The 23877-nt window shown below is 63.6% G+C and overlaps 2 protein-coding genes across 3 annotated transcripts; both read right to left on the bottom strand.

Annotated features, from left to right (window-relative positions):
• Positions 1-256: 256 nt before the first annotated feature.
• Positions 257-18892, bottom strand: LOC137456736 (uncharacterized). 2 transcript variants are annotated; one of them, XM_068168324.1, is made up of 20 exons: positions 18820-18892; positions 17672-17992; positions 17104-17233; positions 16236-16329; positions 14818-14968; positions 12847-13009; positions 12224-12349; positions 11333-11395; positions 9629-9751; positions 9074-9229; positions 7449-7502; positions 6341-6558; positions 5485-5561; positions 5134-5244; positions 4138-4224; positions 3578-3685; positions 2895-3016; positions 2619-2741; positions 1964-2006; positions 257-1256 (listed from the first exon to the last, which is right to left on the bottom strand). In XM_068168324.1, the coding sequence occupies exons 2-20, from the start codon at positions 17775-17777 to the stop codon at positions 1179-1181; spliced, it is 2133 nt and encodes a 710-aa protein (XP_068024425.1). In that variant the 5' UTR covers positions 17778-17992; positions 18820-18892; the 3' UTR covers positions 257-1178. The 2 variants fall into 2 exon arrangements, with proteins under 2 accessions (XP_068024425.1, XP_068024426.1); XM_068168325.1 differs by lacking the exons at positions 257-1256; positions 1964-2006; positions 2619-2741 and having other exon boundaries at positions 2930-3016; positions 3578-3654.
• LOC137456713 (cyclin-dependent kinase inhibitor 1C-like) lies at positions 13041-14429 on the bottom strand (the record flags this gene model as incomplete). Its single annotated transcript, XM_068168300.1, has 3 exons — positions 13041-13072; positions 13680-13863; positions 14352-14429. Coding segments are annotated over 3 exons (294 nt in total), but the record flags the coding sequence as incomplete, so codon positions are not given.
• Positions 18893-23877: the final 4985 nt, after the last annotated feature.

The raw sequence follows: 23877 nt of genomic DNA on the forward strand, positions 1-23877 counted from the left end.
CATCAGGTCCATCTTCTGCTGCTCAGGCAGAGGGGGTGGGCAGGGGCACCTCAGAACGAGCCACCAGAGAGCAGCTTCAGAGCACAGCATGGCCAAGCCCTGCTGCCCAGCAGCAGATCCCCACCAGCAGACTTCTCTGACCTCTGCTGGTCCTGGCTGCCCTTGGGTAGAGCATGAGAGAAGGTGCAGCACCCCCTGGAAGTAAGGAGAAGCCAAAGCCCAGAGCAGGCCAAAGCAGAGCTCACAGGAAGGGAAATGAATCCTCTGGAGCTTTAATGTTGTGTTGCTTTAGAGACAGGCAGAGCCCTGCAGAGAGCCTGGGACAGGAACAGAGCTTAGGAGAGAAGCTGCAACAGCCACTGAAAGCCTTCCATGTGCAAAATACAATGAATCCCATAATATTCCTCCCCCCTTGAGTCAGTTTGGTGTCACAGTGAGGCAAAGGTGAGCAGAAGCCAGGCTGGGAATATTCCTCCCTCCAACAGCTCCAAGCTTCACTTCCACACTGCTCCAGCCAGGGCTAGAGAGGCTCAGCCTGAGTCACCTGCTCAGGACACCAACCCAGCCCCTGGGAAGCTCCAGAGGAGGATTTCTTCTGGCCACAAAGGCAGCTGTGTGCTGCAGGGCTCCTGGGTCTGCTCCCTTGGAAGGAGGAAGAAAGCTTCCAGTCTCTGGCCTCAGGAGTGGCTTCTCTGCTGCCACTGCTGCCCAGCAGGGGCTGTGCAGGCAGCTCCTCCACTCAGCCTGTGGCACAGCTGGGGAGAGGCAGCACAGCTGGAGAGAGAGGCAGCACAGCTGGAGAGAGAGGCAGCACAGCTGGAGAGAGAGGCAGCACAGCTGGAGAGAGAGGCAGCAGAGCCAGAGGCTGCTGGTGCTGCCCATTCCATCCCTGGGTCTCTCTCCTCCATCAGCACCTCTGGAGCTTGGCTTTGCAAAAGGCAAGTGACCCTGGAGGCAGCAGCTTCACCCAGGGGCCTCCAGCAGCCCCTGCTCAGGAGGGCACAGCCCCTGCCCAGGACCTTGGCCTGGGAGCCCACCTGGGGCTTGCCTCCAGTCTGTGTCCAGCTGGGGTCTCTCTGGAGAGCACAACCAAAGCAGAAGGAAGACTTCTCCAGATGAAAGCAAACCCAACCCAAAGATGCTGAAAGGATCAACTCCTCCTGAGGTGTGGCCCAGGGCTACTGCTGCTCAAAGATGTTCATGAAGTTGGAGATCTCCTGCTGAGCTGTGCTGCCAAGGGGCAGGTTCCTCAAGCCCTGGGCAGAGGAAGAAATCTTTGTTAGCCTACTTCAGGCCCTTCAGGATGTCCCTGCTGCCTGCAGGGGCTGGGCTGGGGGACCTGTGGAGGTCCCTTCCACCCCAAACCTCTGAGCACTGTGAGCCACTTCCCCAGCCCTGGGGCAGCAGTGCTGTGGCCAGCAGGACAGGGCAGGGGTGGTGCCCCCTGCTCAGGCCACACCTGGAGTGCTGGGACCAGCTCTGGGCTCCTCACTCCCAGGAGGACACTGAGGGGGTGGAGCAGGGCCAGAGAAGGGCACTGGAGCTGGGGAAGGGTCTGGAGAGCAGGAAGTTGAGAGGAGACCTCCTGGCTCTCTGCAGCTCCCTGAGGGGAGGCTGGAGCCAGGAGGGGCTTGGCTCTGCTCCCTAGCAGCTAGGGACAGGACAAGAGGAAGCAGCCTCAAGCTGCCCAGGGGAGGCTCAGCTTGGCCATGAGGAACAATTTCATCCCCCCCTGGCCCAGGGAGGTGTCTGGATCCCCAAGCCTGAAGGTCTTCCAGAGCCAGAGGGATGTACTGCTGAGGGACTTGGTTCCACCCCAGGGCTGGGAGTTAGAGAGGTTGGACTCCAAGGTCTTGGAGGCCCTTTCCAGCCAGGCCAACCCTGTGATCCCAAGGGGCCAAGGGCTCAGCACCAGCTGCCAGTGGAGCACCTGGGGGTGAGCTGCTGAGCCACAGATACTCACTGCATTGTGGAAGAAGTTGGAGAGATGCTTTGCCCATGGGCACCTGGAAAGCAGGCACAGAGCTCACTCCTCTGCCTAGGCAGGGAGAGACCTGCCCCAGCCCCTGCCCCAGCCCCCAGCCCCTGACCTGCCCCAGCCCCTGCCAAGCCTTCCAAAGCAGCTGAGCCAGCAGCTCCCCTCAGCTCCCACGGGGAGATGGCTCCAGCAGCTCACTGCAGCAGGACAGAGCTCAAGCAGCAGGAGGTCATTAGGTCCTCTTGGATCACTGCTGGAGCACACTGCCCAGCCTCCCAGAGCAGACAGAAGGGGCTGGGAGGGGCCCCAGAGCTCAGCCAGCCCAGGCCCTGCAGGCAGCAGGGACATCCTCCCCTGGAGCAGGCTGCTCCCAGCCCTGTCTCCAGCAGCCTCCTGCTGCTGAGCTTGTCCCTAACACCCAGCCTCAGTCTGCTCTGCTCCCATGTCAACCCCCTGCCCCTTCCCTGCCCCTGCAGGCCTCTGGCAGCAGTCCCTCTGCAGCCCTCCTGCAGCCTCAGGCACTGCAATATAAACCCAGGGAAGAGCCACAAGCAGCAGTGAGCTGAGAGTGCTCCCCAGGAGACAGCAGCAGTGCTGCAGCACAGGGCCTTGCCCCTGGCTGTGCTGGACTCAGACTTACCCCTGGAGGTTCTCTGTGATGATGCTGAGAGCACAGAGGCCAATGGATTGCATCTTCTTATGTCTGCAGGTCAGGAACAGGCAGAGGAATTCCCCCACGTACTGGGGACCCAGGCTTTGCCACCTGAGCAACAGAGCAGAGCAGAGCTGCTCAGAGGCAGCTTCCCCTGCAGCCTCTTGGCATGCTGGACTCAGCAGAGCCCTGGGCTGGCTGCCTGCACAGAGCCAAGGGCTGCACCTCTGCCAAGTGTGCCTCAGGCAGGCAGGGTTCACTCACAGCTTCAGCATTGGAGCCTTCTGGAGGCTCAGGTCCCTCAGGATCAGGGTGACAGTGCCATGCAGGATGTGCTCATCACAGCAGAGGTGGTCCAGCAGCAGCCTCAGGGCCCAGAAGTTATTCTAGGGAGGGACAGAGTGAGGCTGCTGAGAGGAGTGACTGCAGCCCCTGCCAGCCAGGATGAACTGAGAGGGCAAAGCTGAGTGTGCCTGACCCCACAGAGGGGTCTGGGGTGGAAGGGACCTGCAAGATCTCCCAGCTGCAGCTGCCATGGGCAGGGACATGCCTGGTCCAGGCCTGCTCAAGGCCACATCCAACTTTCAGGCTGGGAGGCTCTGGAGCTTGCCTGGCAGCCTGCCCCAGTGCCTCAGCACCCTCCTGGGGAAGAGCTTCCTGAGCTCTCCCCTCTGAAGCCAGCAGCTCAAGCCTTGGCCACAAGTCCCTCCCCAGCTCTGCTGCAGCCCACTCCAAGTCCTGGCAGGCTGCTCTGAGCTCTCCCTGCAGCCTTCTCCTCTCCAGGCTGAAGAGCCCCAGCTCTGGCCCCCCAGGGGATGTGCTCCAGCCCCTGACCACCTCCATGGCCTCCCCTGGGCCTGCTCTAAGGGCTCCACCTCCTTGTGGTGCTGTGGGCCCCAGGCTGCTGTTGCAGTTTGATCACCACTTGCCCTCAGCTCAGCACTCACCCCAAAGGCCAGAGCTATCTCTAGGAAGGAAGTCAGGTATGGCAGGTCACAGAAGAGCATCTGCTGGACTGCTTGCACTGCAAGGATCAGACAAGCCTCATGGTGCAGCTGCAGGGGAGACAGCAGGGAGCAGACACTCAGAGTCCATCCTCCCAGACTGAACCCCTCCAAGCAGCACTGAGCTGCCAGCACCCCAGGCAGAGAGCTTGGCTGCCAGGAAGCCTGGGGGGCCAGGGCAGAGTCCCCTGCCCACAGAGCCTGCTCCAGCTGCTGCCCTGAGGGGCCCCAGGGAGGCAGCAGCTCTCACCCCAGCACAGCAGGGCAACCAAAGGCCCAAGCAAATGGTTCTGGCCCAAGGGTCAGAGGTTTGAAGAGCAAACTGAATGTGGCTCCCCCAGGGGCAGGAACCCCAGAGAGCAGCAGTGGCTGCCACAGGCCCATCCCCAGGCAGCTCTCAGGCTCCTCACTCCCCCCAGAAGCCTTCCCAGGGGCTCAGCTCTGCCCCTGCTGGACCCCAGGCAGGGAACACAAGGAGGTGAACTTCTGCCTTGCACACTTACAGGAGAAGAGAAAATTGCAGGGCAGAAGGAAACACTGACTCTGGCCTTCAGCTCCTCCAGGAGGCCTCCACTGACAGCCAGCACAGCCTGCAAGGGAACACTCCAGGTAAGGGCTGCCCAAAGCCTCTGCCCAGGCCAGAGAGGGCCCCAGAGCTCCTCCAGAGGCACAGAATGGGCTGGGAGGGAGCTCCAGAGCTCACCCAGGCCAAGCCCTGCAGGCAGCAGGGACATCCTCCCCTGGAGCAGGTTGCTCAGAGCCCTCTCCAGCCTCACCTGCAACAGCTCCAGGCAGGGAGCCTCAACCACCTCCCTGGGCAACCTGCTGCAGTGCTCCAGCAGCCTCCTGGGGCACAACTTGTTCCTCACCTCCAATCCCAATCTGCTCTGCTCTCATTTCAAACCATTGCCTCTGCTCCTGGCCCTGCAGCCCTTTGGGAGCAGTCCCTCTGCAGCCTTCCTGCAGCCCTTCAGGTCCTGGCAGGCTGCTGTGAGCTCTGCCTGGAGCCTCCTCTCCTGCAGCTCCCTCAGCCTGGCCTCTCCTGAGCCTCCCCCTGCTCTGTCAGCCTGGGCTGGCTGAGTGCTGAGCTCCTCAGAGCAGGGCAGCTGAGGCCCTGCAGAGCACACAGCCACCTCAGCTCCCCCTGCAGAGCTGCCTCTGTCCCTGTGAGGCAGGCAGCCAGGCAGGGGCTCTGAGCTCCTCACTGAGTTTTGCTGCCTGCTGCCTCTCCCCAGAGCCAGGGCCAGGCACTGGGCTGCAGCAGAGCCAACCTGGGCCTTGCTTGGCTTTCCTCTGGCTGCTCCCTGCTGCACTCCTGCTGCACTCCTGCTGCACTGAACTCCTGCAGCACAGCCCTGCCAAGGGCCATGCCTGGCAGGTCCCACAGGGGCCCTGGGAGCTTGGCCTCAGCATCAGGAGCAGGGCAGTGGCCACACAGGGAGGGAGCTCTTGCTTAAGGCCAAGCAGCACTCTGCCCTCTCACAGCAGGCTGCCCTTACCTTCTGGAAGTCAGGGGGGGGCTCCTGCAGGGACAGGGGCTGCAGGTGCCCATTGCTCTCCAGCTGACTGCTGCTACCCAGCACCATGATCAGGGAGCTCCAACACTTAGGCTGCAACACAGCAGAGTGGGTTACAAAGTCAGGGCTGCCCCAGGGAGCCCTTCAGCACAGAAGCAGCTGCAGAGAGCAGCTCAGCCCCAGCAGGGCTTGGCTGGGAAGGGAGCCCAAAGCTCAGCCAGCTCCAAGGCCCTGCCCTGGGCAGGCTCCCCTCCCCCCAGCCCAGGCTGCTCAGGGCCCCAGCACCCTCCCCAGCAGAGGACTCCTTGATGGGCCCCAGGAGCCCAGACTCACATTCCTGTAGAGCAGGGCACTGCTGTAGAGGAGCTTCAGAGCCTGCTTCATGAGCACCCCATCCTTCAGGGGAGGGCCTGCAAGAGAGCATTCCCACCACTGCTCAGGCAGGAGAGAGGCTTCCTGCAGCTGCCTCTACACCCCCTGACACACAGCACAGAGGCCTGGGGTGGGCTAGGCAGGAAGGGAGCTGAAAGCTCCTCCAGCTCCAAGCCCCTGCCAGGGCAGGGACCCTCCCCCCAGCCCAGCCTGCTCAGGGCCTCATCCAGCCTGGCCCTGAGCACCTCCAGGGAGGGGACAGCCCCAGCCTGCCTGGGCAGCCTGTGCCAGGCTCTCCCCAGCCTCACTCAACAACTTCTTCCTCCTCTCCAGTCTCAGCCTCCCCTCTGCCAGCTCCAAGCCATTTCCCTCACCCTGGCACCCCCAGCCCTGGTCAGGAGTCCCTCCCCAGATCTCCTACAGCCCCTCAGGCACTGGGAGGCTGTGCTAAGGGCTCCCTGGAGCCTCCTTCTCCAGCCTGAGCAGCCCCATCCCCCTCAGCCTGTACCACAGCAGAGGTGCTCCAGCCTCTGCTCATCCCCATGGCCTCCCCTGGCCCTGCTGCATGCTTCAGAGGCCTCCTCCCATGGGGGCAGTGGGGCAGGACTGAGGCAGGGCTGTGAGCAGAGCCCAGGGGCAGCATCACATCACTGCTCCCCGTGTGCTCAGCTGCAAGGCCTCCTTCCTGCCCAGGGCCATGCAGCCTCCTTCAGCCTGGCCACTCACAGCTGGGGTCAGCCCCCTCAGGACCCTGCTGGCCTGGCAGCTCTTAGCTCAGGGAGGCCTAGCCCCAGGCAGCCCCAAGGCAGAGACTTGCCAGCTGCAGTCCAGAGCCCACAGTCCAGGATGTCATTGCCTGCAGGGACACTGCCTGTCCTGAAGATCTTCAGGTAGACCTCGAAGTGGTGGTGTGTGATCCTGCAGGCAGTGCAGCAGGCCAGGCTGCTGACAGGGAAGAGCAGGGAGTGGGCAGCATCCAGGAAGTCTCCAGCCTTGCACAGGTAGAAAGGGATTTTGTCTCTGAGGTCTCTCAGCCTGGAAGGGAGCAGCAGTGGAGTGAGCCAAGGACCCCCAGGCAGCCTCTGCTCCCTGCCTGCTGAGCTCACACCTGCAGTGCTGTGCCTGCTGCTGGGCTGCCTGGCCCAGGGACAGGGACTTGCTGCAGGGGTGCTGAGGGCACTGCAAGAGCTCCCTGCTGAGGAGAGGCTGAGAGGATTGGGCCTGGAGGAGAGAGCCTGAGGGGATCTGCTCAGGGCTGATCAATGCTTACAGGGGGGTCAGCAGGGTGGGACCAGGCTCTGCTCAGGGGTGCCCAGTGAGAGGGCAAGGGGCACAGAGTGGAGCACAGAGCTTCCACCTCAGCATGAGGAGAAACAGAAACTGCTTACAGGTGCTGGCAGCCTCCTGCCTGGAGGGGTTTGCAGCTGGAGGTGGCTGTGAGCAGCCTGCTGTGGTGTGAGGTGTCCCTGCCCTGGCAGGGGGCTGGGGCTGGCTGAGCCTGGAGCTCCCTTCCAGCCCTGCCAGCTCTGTGACTCTAAGGCTGGTGGAGCCCTGGGGCAGGCAGCCCAGAGGTGCTGAGCCTCCATCTCTGCAGGCATCCAAACCTGCCTGGTGTGCTCCTGAGTGACCTGCTCCAGGTGAACCTGCCCTGGCAGGGGGTTGGACCTGACCTCCAGAGGTCCCTTCCAGCTCCACCCACTCTGATTCAGGGGTTTGAGTCCCAGCACCAGGAGTCTCACACCAGGGATGTGCAGCCCTGGCCCTGGCTGGCCACTGCCCCAGCTGAGGGCAGCACTGCTCTCACTCAGCAAGCAGCTGCCAAACTCCTGCTGCTCCCAGCTCCACTGCAGTGCAGGCTGCAGAGCCACAGGCAAGGCAGCCCTGAGCAGGGGGGGAGGAGGAGGAGGAGGAGGAGCAGCACTCACCCGTTGGTGTCGCTGCACTTCACCGCCCGCAGGTAGCGAACAACCTCCTTGTAGCTGGGGAGGAAGGCACAGAGGATGAGGAGGGGAGGAGGAGCTGCAGAGCCACAGCTCAGTCACACACTGACAGGCCATGGAGCACAGAGAGGATGAGGAGGGGAGGAGGAGCTGCAGAGCCATAGCTCAGTCACACACTGACAGGCCATGGAGCACAGAGGATGAGGAGGGGAGGAAGAGCTGCAGAGCCACAGCTCAGTCACACACTGACAGCCCATGGAGCACAGAGGATGAGGAGGGGAGGAAGAGCTGCAGAGCCACAGCTCAGTCACACTGACAGGCCATGGAGAACAGAGAGGATGAGGAGAGGAGGAAGAGCTGCAGAGCCACAGCTCAGTCACACTGACAGGCCATGGAGCACAGAGGATGAGGAGGGGAGGAAGAGCTGCAGAGCCACAGCTCAGTCACACACTGACAGCCCATGGAGCACAGAGGATGAGGAGGGGAGGAAGAGCTGCAGAGCCACAGCTCAGTCACACTGACAGGCCATGGAGCACAGAGAGGATGAGGAGGGGAGGAGGAGCTGCAGAGCCACAGCTCAGTCACACTGACAGGCCATGGAGCACAGAGGATGAGGAGGGGAGGAAGAGCTGCAGAGCCACAGCTCAGTCACACACTGACAGAGCTCCAAGCAGCCTCCCACAGCTGCTCTCTGGCCCCTGGCCAGGCAGGGCAGAGCCTGCCTCCCAGCCTCAGTCTCTAGTGACCTGCAGTGCCCAGAGCTCTGAGGGTCCAGAGACCAGCAGCTGAGTGCTCTGCTGCCTCCCACCCAGCCAGGCCTTGCTCCAGCCACCCACACCTAGCAGCTGCTGTGCTGACAGGAACAGAGGAACTCTCACTCCAGCAGCCTCCTCTGGGCCTGAAGTGCTCAGGGGCCTTGGGGCTGCCCTGAAAAGCTGCAAGAAGCTGCTGGGCCTCCTGGGGAGGCACCAAGGGGCAGCAGCAGCCCCCCCTGGGGAGGCACCAAGGGGCAGCAGCAGCCCCCCCTGGGGAGGCACCAAGGGGCAGCAGCAGCCCCCCCTGGGGAGGCACCAAGGGGCAGCAGCAGCCCCCCCGGGGGAGGCACCAAGGGGCAGCAGCAGCCCCCCCGGGGGAGGCACCAAGGGGCAGCAGCAGCCCCCCCGGGGGAGGCACCAAGGGGCAGCAGCAGCCCCCCCGGGGGAGGCACCAAGGGGCAGCAGCAGCCCCCCCGGGGGAGGCACCAAGGGGCAGCAGCAGCCTGCAGGGGGGCTGGGGGTGAGGAGAAAGCTCTTCCCAGCAAGAGGAACTGGCCACTGGGGTGTGCTGCCCAGGGAGGTGGTGGAGTCCCCAGCCCTGGAGCAGCTCAGAAGGGCCTGGCTGTGGCCCTTGGAGCCATGGCTTAGTTGCCAGCAGAGGTCAGGTCTGCCCTGATGATCTCTGGGGTCTCTCCCAACCTGGCTGCTCCTGTGAGCCAGGTCAGCAGGCAGGGGCAGCTCCCAGTGTGCCCTGGGGCACCTCCCCTCCCCCAGAGCTCTGGGAGGTGTGGGGCAGGGCCTGCCCTGCAGGCAGATGCTGAGCTGCTCCCCTGGGGGAGGCCAGGGCAGCCTTACCTCTTCCTGCCCAGCAGCCTCTCCACTCGAGCCTCTATCACAGGCAGAGCCTCCCACAGGAAAGTCTTCCTCCCCTTCTGTGTTCTCTGCCCGGTGAGGTTTTGGCCTCTCAGCACTGTGGTCAGGGACACGTGGTCCCAGGGCACCACGTTCAGGCTGCAGGCACAAAGACAAAGCCTCTGAGCTGGGGCTGCCTCCTGGTGACAGCTCCCTGCCTCCAAGGAGCAGGAGGGTCTGCCAGGGAGCTTTGGAGGGGGAGAGGGGGAGAGAAAAGAAGGGAAGAGGTCATCAGATTCATACAAGAGGCACAGGACCGAAGGGGTTGGGTGGGAAGGGAGCTCAAAGCTCAGCCTGCTCCAAGCCCCTGCCAGGGGCAGGGACCCCTCCCCCCAGCCCAGGCTGCTCAGGCTGCATCCAGCCTGGCCCTGAGCACCTGCAGGGAGGGGACAGCCCCAGCCTCCCTGGGCAGATGTTTCCTGCAGGACAACTACAGAGCAGCCCCAAAGCAGCCCCAACCCCTGGTGAGCCCCCAGGGCAGCACAGCACAGCACAGACCTGTTGGAGAAGCCAAAGCAGTGGCAGGGAAGGGAGATGTACTGAAAGAAGCTGACAAACTTCTCATACAGCCCCTTGGGGAAGTCACAGAGCACCAGCATCCTCTGCAGCTTGGTTGTGATCCTGGTTGGGAGAGGGACAAGGGGAAAAGGGAAGGCAAAGTTTAACCCAGAGGCTCCCAGGCAGTGCTCACTGCAGCAGCAGGAAGCAGCCTGAGCAGCTCAGCTCCTGAGAGCACTGCAACCCTCCCAGCCTCACTGCCCCTGAGCTCACTCCAGCACTGGAGGAAGCAAAAACAATTCCTCCCCTGCTCTTCTTCAGGGAAGCAGCAGCAGGAGTGTGGCCAGCAGGGCAGGGAGGGGACTCTGCCCTCTGCTGAGCCCACAGCTGGAGCTCTGGGACCAGCTCTGGAGCCCCTGGGCCAGGCAGCATCTGGAGGGGCTGAGAAGGGCCAGGAGGAGGAGCAGAGGGCTGGAGCTGCTCTGCTGTGAGCACAGCCTGAGGGAGTTGGGGTTGTGCAGGCTGGAGAGGAGAAGGCTGCCAGGAGACCTCCTTGTGGCCTTCCAGGATCTGCAGGGGGCTGCAGGAAAGCTGGGGAGGGACTCTGGAGGGTGTCAGGGGGGGATGGAGCAGAACTAGAAATGGGGAGATGGAGATTGGCTGTGAGGAAGAAGTTGTTGCCCAGGAGGGTGGTGAGAGCCTGGCACAGGCTGCCCAGGGAGGTGGTGGAAGCCTCCTGCCTGGAGGTGTTTGCAGCCAGGCTGGAGGTGGCTGTGAGCAGCCTGCTGTGGTGTGAGGTGTCCCTGCCCAGGGCAGGGGGTTGGGGCTGGCTGAGCCTGGAGCTCCCCTCCAGCCCTGGCAGCTCTGTGACTCCCTAAGGCAAGTCCAGGCCATTCAGGATGGAAATGGGCACAGGACTGAGGTGCCAGCTGCCCTTGTGTCAAGGGCTGAGAGCAGGGAACTGGGTTTTGAGCTCTGCTCAGGAGTCAATTCAGTCATGTCCTGCTGCAAGGGGGTGTGGGGCTGGGGGTGAACTACAAAGCTGAAATGAGAAATGAAGCCAAGAGAGCTTCCTGTCCTGCAGCAGCCCCTGGGGGAGCTCCACTGTCAGATCCCTGGCTCCACTCTGCTGGAGCACCACAGGCTGCTGCTTGGATCTTCAAGAGACACTCTTTATTCTCTGGGTTGCCAGCCCTGAGCAGCTCTACCTTCTGCTTGCCCTCCCAGAAGACTCCTGGATGGTCCTCCAGAAGCAACCCAGCTCCTTGGCCCTGAGCTCCCCATCGAGTTCCTCTCCTCTGAGGCACTCAGGAAGGGCTTTGGTGCTGCTGGGGCTCTGAAGGAGGCAGGGAGGTGCTGCCCTTGCCTGGCACCAGGCAGAGCTGCTGAGAGCTCTGATTTGCAGTTCGCAACTGCAGAACCTGAGGTCCTTGCTTGGCAGGCTAATGGCTCCATGCTTGCACAGCCCTCTGCCTCTTGCTGCCCATCTGCAGCCTACCCCCAGCAGCAGCAGCAGCAGCAGGCTGCTTGTGCCCTGCTCCAAAGGGACCAAGAGGGCAGTGGGGCTGTGTTCCACCCCAGAGCTCCTGAGGCCACTGGCAGCAGGCTCACACACCTGGGCACACTCCTGGCTCTTAGGAGCTCTTTCCCCATGCCATGAGGATGGCAGCCCCATGGCACTGGCCCTCAGCACAGAGCTCTTACCTCTGCAGCAGGCAGGGCACAGCAATCTTCAGGGACTCAGGGAGGCGAAGGTTCTGCCAGCTTCTGAGGGGGGAAGGAGAGAAAGGCTAAGCTGGGGCTTGGCTGCTGCCTCCTGCCCTGCTCTCTGCCCAGCTGTGGAAGGCAAACTCCTCCTCAGGAGGCACAGGCAGCTGAGTGCTACTCAGTATGCTCCCAAACAGAGAGAGCACCTGCTCAAAGCACAGTCTGGGCTGAGCCCTGCCCTGCAGCAGCCCCTGCAGCAGCCCCCAGGCAGCAGCAGCCTTTCCCCTGCCCCCTGCAGCAGCCCTTCCCCTGCCCCCTGCAGCAGCCCCTCCCCTGCCCCCTGCAGCAGCCCCTCCCCTGCCCCCTGCAGCAGCCCCTGCAGCAGCCCCCAGGCAGCAGCAGCCCTTCCCCTGCCCCCTGCAGCAGCCCCTGCAGCAGCCCCCAGGCAGCAGCAGCCCCTCCCCTGCCCCCTGCAGCAGCCCCCAGGCAGCAGCCCTTCCCCTGGCCCCTGCAGCAGCCCCTGCAGCAGCCCTTCCCCTGCCCCAGGCAGCCTGAATCAGAGAATCCAAGGCTTGGAAGGGAGCTGAAAACTCCTCCAGCTCCAACCCCCTGCCAGGGGCAGGGACCCCTCCCCCCAGCCCAGGCTGCTCAGGGCCTCATCCAGCCTGGCCTTGAGCACCTGCAGGGAGGGGGCAGCCCCAGCCCCCCGGGCAGCCTGTGCCAGGCTCTCACCTCCCCCACTGGAAAGAATTTCTTCCTCCCAGCCAGGGCTGTGAGCTTCCCACTGCCCTCCCCCTTCAGGAAGGGAGACAGCAGAGCTCTCTCCCCAGGTTCCTCCCTTGGAGACACCAGAGAGCTCAGAGAGCAGCTGTGGAGCTGGGTACTTACAGAGCAGGGTCTTTATGGCCTGCTATCTCCTTAGCTGCTCCCAGAAACATGACAGCAGCAGCCTTGGGACTCTCTTTTTCTGCCTGGTTGAGAAATCTTGACACCAGTGCAAAGACTGCAGAGTACCTGAGGGAGGGAAGCCAGCTTCAGAGTGCCTCAGGGTGGGACTGCACAAGCAGGGCAGCTGTGGGCACTCTGGGGCTCAGGGCCAGAAGCCCTGAGGGAGACTTGCCTCTCCCTGAGGAGGATCTGCAGGCTAAGCCCCAAGGCCTTGGCCCAGGTGTTCCTTTAGGCACACACCAGTGAGCCAAAGTGAACCCTCCTGAACCCCAAACTGGCACAACTCAGGGCTTGACCTTTATGCTTTCCCAGCTTCCAGTGCTGAGGGACATCAGGTGTCCTGCCCAGCAGCATCAACCACTGCAAGCTGCATCCAGGATGCTCTGAAGGGCTGTGCAAACATTCAGCTGCCAGTCAGCAGCTCCCTGGCCAGGCAGCTCCTCTCCACTGGGCCTCTCCCAGACCAGGTGCCAGGACTTGAGTCCCAGCAGCTGATGAAGCAAAGCCAAGCCCTAGGGAGCAGCAGATGCTGCTGGCAGGAGCTGAGCCCTGCCTGAGCTCACCTGTACACCACCTCTGTGCTGCGTGACCTGCAGACACTGCACTTCCCAGGGGGCAGCTTGGGGAGGCAGAAGCATTCCTGAGGCCTGGAATCCCTTCTCTCTCCAGCCAGGTATTTATTGTACTCCACAGAAAGCTCCTGGGTAAACTTTATTAGGAGGTCTCCTAAGAAAGCAGAGATGTGGAAGGGTTGGGGTCACTGTGCTGCTTCTCCTGCTGGGTGCTCAGCTAAGGCAGACAGAGAGCCCCAAGGGCCCCTGCAGAGCATGCACCAAGCTTCCTGCACTGCTCTGCCTTGGCCACAACAGCCCTGCTGCTCCTCCCAGAGGAAGGGAAGCAGGAAGCACACCACTGGAGCTGTGTTTGCTCAGGGCATGGCCCAGGAGGAGCAGCAGCAGCAGGCTGCCACTATAGACACCAAAGCCTCTAGAAGGAGAGCTGCCACTCTGCCCCTCTGCACCTGGAGCACTGTGCCCAGCTCTGGAGCCCCCAGCACAAGGATGTGAGGCTGCTGGAGGGCCCAGGGCAGTGCCACAGAACAAACCACAGAGCTGCAGTGCCTCTCCTCCAGAGGCAGCCTGAGAGCTGGGGCTGCTCAGCATGGAGGAGAGAAGGCTCCAGGGAGACCTTGGAGCAGCCTGCCAGGACCTGCAGGGGCTGCAGGAGAGCTGGAGAGGGACTCTGGGTAAGGGCCTGTGGTGACAGGAAAAGAGCAGGGCAGATTTAGGCTGGCCATTAGGAGAAGCTCTTGAGTGCCAGGCTGGTGGGGCACTGGCACAGGCTGCCCAGGCACTGGCACAGGCTGGTGGGGCACTGGCACAGGCTGCCCAGGCACGGGCACAGGCTGGTGGGGCACGGGCACGGGCTAGAGGCTCCTGAGTGTGGCCCAAGGAGGCAGGCAGGCAGCCCCAGCGGGCAGGGCAGGGCTGGGCAGGGGCTGGGGCAGGGGCAGGGGCTGGGGCAGGGGCTGGGGCAGGGGCTGGGGCTGGGGCAGGGGCTGGGGCAGGGGCTGGGGCAGGGGCAGGGGGCAGGGGCTGGGGCAGGGGCTGGGGCAGGGGCTGGGGCAGGGGCTGGGGCAGGGGCAGGGCAGGGGCAGGGGCTGGGGCAGGGGCTGGGGCAGGGGCTGGGGCAGGGGCTGGGGCAGGGGCAGGGGCAGGGGGCAGGGCAGGGGCTGGGGCAGGGGCAGGGCAGGGGCAGGGGCTGGGGCAGGGGCTGGGGCAGGGGCAGGGGCTGGGGCTGGGGCTGGGGCTGGGGCAGGGGCTGGGGCAGGGGCTGGGGCAGGGGCTGGGGCTGGGGCAGGGGGCAGGGCAGGGGCTGGGGCAGGGGCAGGGCAGGGGCTGGGGCTGGGGCAGGGGCTGGGGCAGGGGCTGGGGCAGGGGCTGGGGCTGGGGCAGGGGGCAGGGGGCAGGGGGCAGGGGCTGGGGCTGGGGCTGGGGCTGGGGCTGGGGCTGGGGCAGGGGCAGGGGCTGGGGCGGGGCAGGGGCTGGGGCGGGGCAGGGGCTGGGGCAGGGGCTGGGGCAGGGGCAGGGGCTGGGGCAGGGGCTGGGGCAGGGGCTGGGGCAGGGGCTGGGGCAGGGGCTGGGGCAGGGGCTGGGGCTGGGCAGGGGCTGGGGCAGGGGCTGGGGCAGGGGCAGGGGCTGGGGCAGGGGCTGGGGCTGGGGCTGGGGCTGGGGCTGGGGCAGGGGCTGGGGCAGGGGCTGGGGCTGGGGCAGGGGCTGGGGCTGGGGCAGGGGCTGGGGCAGGGGCTGGGGCAGGGGGCAGGGGCTGGGGCAGGGGCTGGGGCAGGGGCTGGGGCAGGGGCTGGGGCTGGGGCAGGGGCAGGGGATGGGGCAGGGGCTGGGGCAGGGGGCGGGGCAGGGGCTGGGGCAGGGGCTGGGGGCAGGGGCTGGGGGCAGGGGCTGGGGCTGGGGCAGGGGCTGGGGCAGGGGCTGGGGCAGGGGCTGGGGCAGGGGCTGGGCAAGGCTGGCACCTACCCCCGTGGCGCAGGTCGGCGTCGATGTCGGTCAGCTCCAGGTTGAACATGGCCAGGACCCCGGCCAGGGCCAGCGCCCGCTGCTCCTTCCAGAACCTGCTCTTGTGGTGGGCATTGCAGTGGCACAGGGAGGGCCTGGTCCAGCTCTGGCACTGTTGGCACAAGGCATGCAGGAAGCCCAAAGAGAAGCCAGGACAGAGAGAGCTGCTCAGGGGGCAGAAGAGAGCCAGGGGGAAGTCAGAGCCTGCCAGGGGGAGGCCACAGCTCAGGCCCTGCTGTGCTCAGCCACAGGGAGGGGCTGGAGTCAGGGCTCAGGGAATGGCACAGAAAGGGCAAAGCCACAGCCCTTGACCCTCAACACCTGACAGAGCCACTCCAGGCTGGCAGCCTGCCCCTGGGGAACCAGCAAAACCTTTCTGTGCTCACAGCTCCAAGTTTGCCTAATGCCAACAGCCCCAAAGCAGCTGCAGCCCCCCAGCCCCTGCCCTGCTGCCCTGGGCAGAGGGGAAGCTGGGCTCTGCTATCAGCCCAGTGCAGAGAGCAGCAAACCAGAGGAAAGGTTGGGCCAGAAAGGCTCCTTGGGGCCCCCTGCAGCCTGGCACCCTGTGGCACTGGGGCAGTAAAGCTCATGCCATGGCACACACCAGGTGCCTGAGGCAGCCAGGGGGCCAGCTGCTCACCCCCAGGGAGTCCTGCTCCACAAACTGCCTGGGCTGCTGCAAACAGCCTCAGCTGCTGACTGCACTCAGGAGCACAGGGAAGCAGATCTCATTGAGGAGAGGAGGTGTTAGATCACCACACCCCAGGCAGCACTGATTCCTGCTGTGTGCTTACCGACCACAGAAGGCTTTGGGCTGGGAGGGAGCTCCAGAGCTCACCCAGGCCAAGCCCTGCAGGCAGCAAGGACATCCTCCCCTGGAGCAGGTTGCTCAGAGCCCTCTCCAGCCTCACCTGCAACAGCTCCAGGCAGGGAGCCTCAACCACCTCCCTGGGCAGCCTGCTGCAGTGCTCCAGCAGCCTCCTGGGGCACAACTTGTTCCTCACCTCCAATCCCAATCTGCTCTGCTCTCATTTCAAACCATTGCCTCTGCTCCTGGCCCTGCAGCCCTTTGGGAGCAGTCCCTCTGCAGCCTTCCTGCAGCCCTTCAGCTCCTGGCAGGCTGCTGTGAGCTCTGCCTGGAGCCTTCTCTCCTGCAGGCTGCACAGCCCCAGCTCCCTCAGCCTGGCCTTGCAGCAGAGCTGCTCCAACCCCTGAGCACTTTCCTGGCTCTGCTCTGCCCCTGCTCCATCAGCTCCAGGCCCTTCCTGTGCTGAGTGCCCCAGAGCTGGACCCAGCCCTGCAGGAGAGGTCTGAGCAGGGCAGCAGAGCCTCCTGCCTCCACCAGTGCCTCAGAGCTGCAGAGCTCTCTCCCTGCTCACCTCAGAGGCCAGCTTGTCACAGATGTAGCAGTAGCACTGGCTGCAGACCTCGGCGTTGCTGCCCAGCGGGGAGCAGGTCTCGCTCTCTGCTCGCCTGCAGGGGGAACAGGAAGCTGTTTGTGAAACCAGCGCCAGAGGAGGGGAGCAGGCAGCAGCCTGGCTGCTAGGGGCTGCTGACAGCACCCAGAGAGGCAGGGCAGGCCCAGCACACAGCTGTGGGCAGGGCAGGAGCCAGAGCTGCTCATCAGCCCCTCAGACACTTGGGTTTGTGTTTTCAGAAGCAACAAGAACTTTGTCTCCAAATATCTGGCTGCAGGAGGCCAACTCCTGCTGCTGCTTCAGGCCCCTGGGTGCTGCCATGGCACAGCAGTCCTCACTTCAAAAGTGTGCACAGAAACCCTCCACAGAGCACTCAGTTGGTGGCCTGGGTGCAGAGGAGGCTGCTGGATGGTCAGGGGCTGCAGCACCTCTCCTGTGGGCACAGGCTGAGAGCTGGGGCTGTGCAGCCTGGGGAAGGGAAGGCTCCAGGGAGACCTTCTGGTGGCCTTGCAGTGCCTGCAGGGGGGACCAGGAGAGCTGGGCAGAGGGCTACCACAAGGGCTTGTGGTGATGAGGTGAGGCACAATGGCTCTGAGCTGGGAGAGGGGAGACAGAGACTGGAGGGTGGGGAGACTCTGGCACAGGCTGCCCAGGGAGTGGTGATGAGGCCCTGAGCAGCCTGGGCCTGGCAGGAGTTTGGCAGGGGGATGGACCTGGAGGATCTTTAAGGTCCCCTCCAAGCCAGTCCATGCTGTGGCTCCTGGAGGATCAACTAAGTGTGGGGAAGGACTCCCCCTGCCCCCCTTCACCTCCACAGCAGGCAACATACTCAAAGGGGTGGCTGGTGCAGTCATATCTGGCATGAGGCATCACTTTGGCTTGCTTGCAGAAGGTAACCACCAGCTCAGACTCCTCATCCACCACCACCTCAGACTTCTGCTCTTCCAGGGCAGATTTCTCTGTAGGGGAGGGCAGGGAAAGGAGGAGAGCATTAGGTTGAAGGCAATCATGAAAGGCAATCCCAAATTCCAGCAGACTGTGATATTGACTCTAACAACACAGCCTCAGGGCTGGAGTTCCATTCTCTCACACAGCCTGAGCCCAAGCCAGGGCACACACCACCAGCAGAGGCAATTCCAGCAAGCAGGAATGGCAGGGCAGAGGTTCAGCCTCCACAAGCTCTGTAGCACTCCTAGGGCACACAGCAGCAGCCCTTGAGGTGCCCCCAAAGGCAGCTTGTGCCTGCAGTGCCACCAAAGGCACCCCCCAGGCTATGAGCAGACACTCCCTCCTGCCTGGATCGATGCTCAAGGTCCTCCTGGCAGCAGAGAGCCACACTCCAAGCACACCCCAGGAGCAATGCCTCACAAGTAATCACTGGCAAGACCACCACTCACCCAAGGAGTCCACCAACAGCACTGAGCTCCCAAGTGTGCTCTCAGCTTCATCATCACTGATCAGGATGATGCTCTGCTCTTCCTTCTCATTTTTCAGTGGCCCCATGGTTGTTGGGCTCCAGGGAAATGGTCTGGCAGCAAATCAACTCAGAGAGAGCTCCTGCTCGGGAAGTCCTTTCCTCAGGAAGGAGAGAGGATGACTGCACAGAGACCCAAACTCCTCATCTGTGGTGAGTCAGTCACCCCAGGGTCAGAAACATCCAACCTTCACTGCAGGCAGATCAGAACACATTCCAGTTTCCATCAGCGGCTGAGGGGAGCCTGAGGACAAAGTGGGGAGGGGAGGAAGGGAGAAAGCCACAGAGGAGAAGATGTCTCTTATCTGCTCACGAGTGTCCTTGGAAGGACATCTAACAACTCCTGCTGGCAATAACTTATCTGTCCCTGGTAGGCTGCAGGCACCAGAGGTGCCCAGCACAGAGCTCTTTGCTCCCCCTCCCCAAGCCCCCCAGCAGTGACCCTCACCCCACTGCAGCTCCTGCTCGCTCCAGGCCCGGCTCAGCCCCTCCCCTGCCGGCCCCAACCTCCTCCCGAACCAGCCAGCGCTGTTCGCCCGCCCCCGGCCCCGCGGAGCCCCCCGGAGCTCCCCCTGGAGCCCCCTTACGGCAGGGGGGGTGGAACTGGATGATCCTCGTGGTCCCTCCCAACCCGGACTGATCCTACGACTCCCTCTCCCCTTAGCTGACCCTCGGCGCTGCTCGGCTGCTCCCTTGCGCCTCGACCAGTCCCATGCCCTTCACCTGCCCTCCTCGCCCCCCAACTGCCCCCCGTCCCCCAACTGCCTCCCCCCCCCGAGCTCTCGTACCCCCCCAACTGCCCCTTCCCCCCCCCGACCTCTCGTACCCCCCCAACTGCCCCTTCCCCCCCCCCCCGACCCCTCGTACCCCTTCCCCCCGCCCCCAGCTGCCTCCTCCGGCCCCGCGCGGCCTCCGCGCACCTCCCGCCCGCCCTCTCCCAAGCTGCGTCCTGCCTCCCGCTCGGCCCCAAGCGGCCCCCAGACATCCCGCCCCCTCCCCCGCCCCTCAGGCAGTGCCCCCAGGGCGCAGTGCCCCCACTCCTGCCCCTTCTCCCGGGGCGCTGTCCCTCACCGCCGGGCCGGAGCCGCCGCCGAGCCCGCCCGCGCGCCCCGCCACTCTTTGAACGAGGGAGCGCTTCCGGCCATGGCGACCCCGGACGTCAGCCGCGCCCCGACGCTGCCCCGCGCGACTTCCGCCCTGGCGGCGGCGCGGCAGGGCTACGGGGGCCGCCATGTCTGGTGAGGGCAGAGCGGCGCGCGGGGTGCTGGCGCCAGCCCCGCCCCGCAGCGGCGGCGGCTCCGCGGCGCTCAGGCGAGGGCTGCCCCGGGCACGGTGCGGGGGCGAGGTCGGCATCAGTGCGGCAGGGCAAGGGGGAGGCGATGACAGTAGAGTGCACTGGGCTGGAAGGGGGCTCCAGAGCTCGCCCAGTCCAGCCCCTGCGGGCAGCAGGGACATCCTGCCCTGGGGCAGGCTGCTCGCAGCCTCCTGCAGCCTCCCCGTGAGCGCCTCCGGGGATGGGGCTCCAGCTGCTTCCCCGGGCAGCCTGCTGCAGTTCTGTTCACCGTGCAGAGCTTGTTCCTAGCATCCAATCTATTCCTCCTCCCATTTCAAACCATTGCCTCCCGTCCCGTCGCTGCAGACTTTCGGGAGCAGTCTCCCTGCAGCCTTCTTGCAGCCCCCTTCAGGTGCTGGAAAGCTGCTGCGAGGTCTCCCTGGAGCCTCCTCCGGGCTGCACACCTCCGGGCTGCACACCTCCGGCTCCCTCAGCCTTTCCCCGTAGCAGAGAGGCTCCAGCCCCCTGCTCATGGCCCTCACCTGGACCCTCTCCATCAGGTGCACGACCTCCTTGTGCCGATTCCATCTCCTTTGTGGGGCAGCGTTGTGCCTGAGCCCCACAGGTGACAATGCACATGTGCCAAGCTCAGTGGCCCCAGATACCTGCCCATGAGAAGCATTCATGCTTCTGCAGGACATGTGTGGCCAGCAGGTACAGGCAGCTTCTCCTTCTCCTCCACTTTGCCCTACTCAGGTCCAGCTCTGGGCTCTCCAGTTCAATACAGACAGGGAACTGCTGGAGAGAGTCCAGCAGAGGCCACTGAGATGCTGAGGGGCAGCTCTGTGAGGAGCAGAGGCTGAGAGCCCTGGGGCTGAGAGCCTGCAGCAGAGCAGCCCCAGAGGGGAGCTGAGCAATGCTCAGCAAGAGCTAAAGGCTGGGGGGCAGGGGGCTGGGGCCAGGCTCTGCTCAGGGGTGCCCAGGAGGTTCCATCTGAGCAGGAGGAGAAACTTCTTTGGTGTGAGGCTGCTGGAAGCCTGGAGCAGGCTGCCCAGAGAGGTTGTGGAGTCTCCTGGTCTGGAGAGCTTCCAACCCCCCTGGGCACTGTGCCCCTGGGCAAGCTGCTGTGGGTGCCCTGCTGGAGCAGGGGGGTTGGGCTGGATGATCTCAGAGTTCCCTTCCACCCCCTCCCATGGTCAGAATCTGTTGAGTCCCTGCCAGTCAGGCCACGGGACACTGATCCCAAGCCTGCATGGCCAGGACAGCAGCTGCTGGCAGAGGAAATGCTTTCCCTGCATGTGGTTATCCCTAACCTCCACATCCTGTCACGACAGACTTTCCCTGCTGCAAACCCAGCAGGAGGAGACTTGCTCTGGGGAGGAAGGCCACATCCACTGGTGAAGGCTTTCCCCAGCAACACTAGATGGTACCAGAGCTTCATGCAGGCTCAGGCAGGTCCCTGGCCAGACCACGGAAATTCTGAACCATGGAAAGCTGGAGATGTGAAAGTGCAACAGATCAAGGAGCTGTGGGCAGAGGGAGCACTTCTTCTGTGGGAAAAAGCAGGCAGGGGAGCTGAAAACCAAGACTTCTCCCCCTTCTCTTTTCTTCCTGGTGTTCCAAGCAGCAAGTGTAACATGTCTGGGGTGTAAGGATGATCAGGAGCGTGATGAGGATGGCAGCTCCTGGGAGGGAGGCACCTGGGGGTGATTCTCAGGGGAGCTTCCATTGCTGGTAATTAACAGTCAAGGAGAAGTGTAACAGGGAGCAAGGAAGCATTTCAGCTGAAGCACAGACTGCCATTAGCTCACACAGGTGAGGTGGTGCCAGTCCTGTGCCAGGGGAGGCTGAGCCTGGAGATTAGGAACAACTCCTTCACTGCAAGAGTGGCCAGGGACTGGCACAGGCTGCCCAGGGAGGTGGTGGAGTCCCCAAGAAACCTCTGCCCATGGCACTTGGGGACAGGGTTTGGTGGCCCTGGTGGTGTTGGGCTGAGTGATCCTAGAGGTCTTTCCCAACACAAACAACTCTGTGATTCCATCATTCCATGCCAGGAGCTCTGCAGCCAGCACTCAGGCTGTGATCACCTTGCTCTGCAAGCACCTGCACACCTCACTCCATGCCTCCTGAAGTGTTCCTGCCCCAGCAGCAGTCCCTGCCCCAGCACCAATCCCTGCCCCAGCACCAATCCCTGCCCCAGCAGCAGTCCCTGCCCCAGCAGCAGTCCCTGCCCCAGCAGCAGTCCCTGCCCCAGCACCAATCCCTGCCCCAGCAGCAGTCCCTGCCCCAGCAGCAGTCCCTGCCCCAGCACCAATCCCTGCCCCAGCAGCAATCCCTGCCCCAGCAGCAGTCCCTGCCCCAACAGCAGTCCCTGCCCCAGCACCAATCCCTGCCCCAGCAGCAGTCCCTGCCCCAGCACCAGTCCCTGCCCCAGCAGCAGTCCCTGCCCCTCCACTGTGCCTGCCAAGGAGTATCTGCCCCATGAATGATCCTGAATGTCTTTGGAACTTTCAACACTTTGGGGCAAAACTGTTTCAAGTCCCTGTGCCTGTGAGGAAAAGCCCAAAGCTGGCACCCAAGGAGGTGGCCTGGTTGCAGCTGTGTGGAGTGGTTTCAGCAGGGACATCCTTTCCCTCCTGCAGCTGCCTCTGCAGCAGGACAGCAGCCTCAGTGCCACCATGTAGGTGGAGAACTGAAGTGCTGAGATAGCAGCAGAAAGAATAAAAGCAGAACTGGCACTGGGCCAGAATCATTTCTTCCCCCCCCCTGAATTCTCCACTCTGAGAAGAGTCCTAGGAGATGATCTTATGGCTAAATATGGTCAGGAGTGGAGGGCTGAGCCTCATCCAGCACACACAGCGCCGCTGCTGTGGTGTTTCCTCTCTTCCCAGATGAAGAGCTGGCACCAGCAGCCTGTTCTTAGTGGTGTGGGTGTAAAATATGTTGGTTAGCTTTCACATGGCCTCAGCTCAGGCTGCTCAGCCATGGCCCTAGCAAGGCTCATGGTCTGGGACTGACATCACAGGCTCCTGCTTCAAGGTCTTGAGCTTGTAGGTCAGTGTCTTTTGGCACTGGGGTGAAGAAACAGCTCTCCTGCTGCTTCTCAGCACGAGGGAGACCTGGACCTGTTGCCCCAGCTTGGGGTGCAGCCAGTCAGAGGTGGCACTGGTGGGGAGGAGCAGCCAGGACAGGTGACCCTCAGCTGCCCACCCAGGGCTTGCATCCCATGGGCAGCATCTTCAGGATCAAGCTGAGACCTCACCAGGGCCAAGCCTCTTCCTCACTGGCTGCTGTCCCAGGAGGACTCTGTCCCTTCTGCCCCTGGTCCTGATCTGTGTGCTGCTGAATCCAGTTCCAGAGCCCAGCTCCTGGATCTGGTTCCCATCTGCTGCTGAGTCCAGGCTGGGGCTTCCAGTGCCTGCCCCCAGCACCACTGGTGAATCAGTGCCACCAGGGGTTGGGCTCCACACTGCTTTGTCTCCATCTGTATCCATTTCACTTCATTTCATTGTTGTTGTTGTTATTGCCATGGTTTAGCACCAGACTTGGTAGAGTTAGGTAATGGCTGGAAGCTCCTGAAGGCCTTTTCCAAGAGAAATGATCCTATGATTATCTCATCCCACCCCAGCTGGGTTAGTTCCCTTCCCATCCCTTCAGTCTCTCTCCTTTACTGCCTTTCCCTTCCCCTTGGAAGGCAGAGGGGATCACACAGAGTTGTCTTGTGGCTGGCCCAGCTCTAACCCTTGACAGCAGGAGCCACTGAAAGGCTTTGGTGCCACTCATGGCTACAAGGCACAGGAGGAGATGCTTGGGGAGGGGGCTGTGGGGGGCTGGCTGAGCAGGAAGTGCTCTGGGTGAGGCACTCAGCACATCTCCTTTCCCTGGTGGCCTTTCTGCTCTCTAGGAAGGGGGGAAGGTCTGCCACAGCCCCAGTGCCCTCAGGCTGAGGGTCCATCAGCCATGAGGCAGCAGCCTCTGGGAGAGCAGGCAGCAGTCCCTTGGGAGAGCAGGCAGCAGCCCCTGGGAGAGCAGGCAGCAGTCTCTGGGAGAGCAGGCAGCAGCCCCTGGGAGAGCAGGCAGCAGTCCCTGGGAGAGCAGGCAGCAGCCCCTGGGAGAGCAGGCAGCAGTCCCTGGGAGAGCAGGCAGCAGTCCCTGGGAGAGCAGGCAGCAGTCCCTGCTAGGAGAGCAGGCAGCCCCTGGGAGAGCAGGCAGCAGTCCCTTGGGAGAGCAGGCAGCAGTCCCTGGGAGAGCAGGCAGCAGCCCCTGGGAGAGCAGGCAGCAGTCCCTGCTAGGAGAGCAGGCAGCAGTCCCTGGGAGAGCAGGCAGCAGCCCCTGGGAGAGCAGGCAGCAGCCTCTGGGAGAGCAGGCAGCAGTCCCTGCTAGGAGAGCAGGCAGCAGCCTCTGGGAGAGCAGGCAGCGGCCCCTGGGAGAGCAGGCAGCAGTCCCTTGGGAGAGCAGGCAGCAGCCTCTGGGAGAGCAGGCAGCAGTCCCTGGGAGAGCAGGCAGCAGCCCCTGGGAGAGCAGGCAGCAGTCCCTTGGGAGAGCAGGCAGCAGCCTCTGGGAGAGCAGGCAGCAGCCCCTGGGAGAGCAGGCAGCAGTCCCTGGGAGAGCAGGCAGGCAGCCCCTGGGAGAGCAGGCAGCAGCCTCTGGGAGAGCAGGCAGCAGTCCCTTGGGAGAGCAGGCAGCAGCCCCTGGGAGAGCAGGCAGCAGTCTCTGGGAGAGCAGGCAGCAGCCCCTGGGAGAGCAGGCAGCAGTCCCTGGGAGAGCAGGCAGCAGCCCCTGGGAGAGCAGGCAGCAGTCCCTGGGAGAGCAGGCAGCAGCCCCTGGGAGAGCAGGCAGCAGTCCCTGCTAGGAGA

The sequence above is a fragment of the Melanerpes formicivorus genome, unplaced genomic scaffold, assembly GCF_026170545.1.
Source record: "Melanerpes formicivorus ecotype bairdi unplaced genomic scaffold, bMelFor1.0.p_v2 SCAF_135, whole genome shotgun sequence".
NCBI lineage: Eukaryota > Metazoa > Chordata > Aves > Piciformes > Picidae > Melanerpes > Melanerpes formicivorus.

Coding starts and splice junctions, on each gene's coding strand:
- LOC137456736 (XM_068168324.1), bottom strand. CDS start 17,777: ATGGGGCCACTGAAAAATGAGAAGGAAGAGCAGAGCATCATCCTGATC. Junction 5,245..5,484: donor GTGCCCTGCTCTACAGGAAT/GTGAGTCTGGGC, acceptor GCTGTGTTGCAG/CCTAAGTGTTGGAGCTCCCT. Junction 3,017..3,577: donor AGATAGCTCTGGCCTTTGGG/GTGAGTGCTGAG, acceptor GTCCCTCCCTAG/AATAACTTCTGGGCCCTGAG.